This window comes from Quercus suber, unplaced genomic scaffold (genome assembly GCF_002906115.3).
Source record: "Quercus suber isolate HL8 unplaced genomic scaffold, Cork oak 2.0 scaffold_270, whole genome shotgun sequence".
NCBI classification, from domain to species: Eukaryota; Viridiplantae; Streptophyta; class Magnoliopsida; order Fagales; family Fagaceae; genus Quercus; species Quercus suber.
In genome coordinates, this window is record NW_027069726.1 from 248,425 (window position 1) to 250,553 (window position 2,129).

Sequence of the window (2,129 nt, forward strand, 5' to 3'; positions counted from 1 at the left end):
ATTAGGGAAAGAGATTATCCTTCATGCAAGATCCATATGGTGGAAGAGGAGACTCTTGAGGGAGGTCCTAGGGTGGAGGAAAAGAAGAGTTAGGAGAGGAAGAGTGAGTCTCACTCAATACCTTGAGTCTCAGGAAGACCAAGATATGACAAGACTACTCAACTTCACTAGAACTCAAGAGAGGAGAAGAGAGGGGATTTTTTGGTCCCTTGGAATGAAGGAGGGGGAGGGTTTATATAGTGGTAGTGGAGGGAATATGAATGGAAGGCCATTTAATGAGGGTTGACAAGGATTATGAACCTAGACCTCATTTTAGCCTTGGGAAAATCTGGTGCATTAAATGGAGAGATTGGTGGGAGTGGGGAGCAAGCCAAAATTCGGTTTTCCCGTAGCTGCTGTAACAGCTTGTAGAGCTAACTTCAAAAAATCATATCTGACCCAATTCTGATCGGAATTGTCTCGTTCTTGTGCTCAAATTGAAGCCCTGGATGTCTAGTTTCTGGGAAAATTAACCTCATTCACAGATTCAAAATATTCTGAGAGATATTGATGAAATAGTGAGCAGAGGTCATTTGTTAGAAAATGGTTTCAGCACAATTAACATTAATAGGTCCCAAATTAGCTCCCAATTAACATTAAATGGCTCCAATCACTCCCATTTCAGAATTAATTGGTTCCCAATTTACTCTAATTAAAAGATAATTACACAAATTACTCATTGAATAATTAATGTTTAACTATCTAATTAATTAGGTGTATGCAACCTCACCATAAAATGTAGTCCTAACCAATTAAATTATGACACATCATTGTTCTCAAATTGATTACACCTATAACCAATTGAAATCAATTGTTCATAATCACATATAGTCGGACTCAATTTGTGATAGTACATCTTAGCCATTAAAACTTGATTTGATGATAACTTTCAATCTAATGGTCCGATTAGGGCTTATGACCAGTCGATTTGATCGTTACAACATCAAGATTATTTTGGTGAAATGAGTCCAATGATCTAATGGCTAGAATCAAGATGCATATTTTTAAAGTGAAAGTACCATTTTACCCTCCATGTGAGGTTAAATGGAGGTTGCAAAATGGGGTGTCAACACTCGGCCACTGGAATGATGCAGAAGTTGGGTCAACTTTCCTTCTCGAACCAGCTGATCCAAATGATCGCACAAATTTCTACAATCCTCAGTAGTGTGCCTATAATCCTGGTGATACTGGTAGTAGAGGTTTCGATTACGTTTTGCAGGATCCCCTGCCATTCTATTAGGCCATCTAAAGAATGGCTCGTCTTTTATCTTCTCTAGAACCCGTTGCACCGGTTCTTGGAACACCACATTAACCACCTGATAATTAGTTGATCCTGGTTGCCCCCCAAAATCCTTCCGAGGTCGATTATTGTTATACCGGTCCGACCTGAAATCCCTCATTTCCTGAAGGATTACCTTGGATTTGCCTCTACCCTGTATCTGATCCTTCTCTACCCTTCTATACTTGTCAATCTGATCCATAAGCTGGTGCACACTAGTAACAAGTTTGCCAGTCAAGGATTTCCTCAGATCATGCTCGGTTGGCAGGCCAGCCGGAAAAGTATTAATGGCCACGTCGTCGTAGGCCCCATCTACTTCATTGAACATTTTCCAGCATCTATCAGAATAGGCTTTCAGGGTCTCCCCCTCACGCATAGACATGGACAGTAACGAACCCAAGGGTTGAGAGACTCTCCTGCAGGTGATAAAGCGGGCACCAAAAGCCTGGGTAAGCTTCTCAAAAGAGCCAATGGAATTTGCTCTCAGACCGTTAAACCATCTCATCGCCACTAGGCCCAAGCTAGATGGGAAAACCTTACATATCAAGGCCTCGTCCTTAGCATGAACAGTCATTCTTTGATTGTAAGGGCTGACATGCTCTACTGGATCCGTCCTACCATTATAAATGGTGAATGTGGGTTGATGGAATCGCCGAGGAAGATCTGCATCCTCGATACGTCACGCGAAGGGTGATTTTGAAACCTGACTCAAAGCTTTGTTCAAAGCGTTATTCCCCAACCCCCGGCGAGGCGGACTTTTGTCCCCCTGCCCGCGGTGGTGCTCCTCATCGTAGGAAAAAGATTCACTAGG

At 42.3% G+C, this 2,129-nt stretch overlaps 1 protein-coding gene across 1 annotated transcript; it reads right to left on the reverse strand.

Annotated features, from left to right (window-relative positions):
- Positions 1-1,079: 1,079 nt before the first annotated feature.
- LOC136070916 (uncharacterized) lies at positions 1,080-1,892 on the reverse strand. Its single transcript, XM_065781536.1, has one exon. The coding sequence runs from the start codon at positions 1,890-1,892 to the stop codon at positions 1,080-1,082; it is 813 nt and encodes a 270-aa protein (XP_065637608.1).
- Between the last annotated feature and the right edge of the window lie 237 nt (positions 1,893-2,129).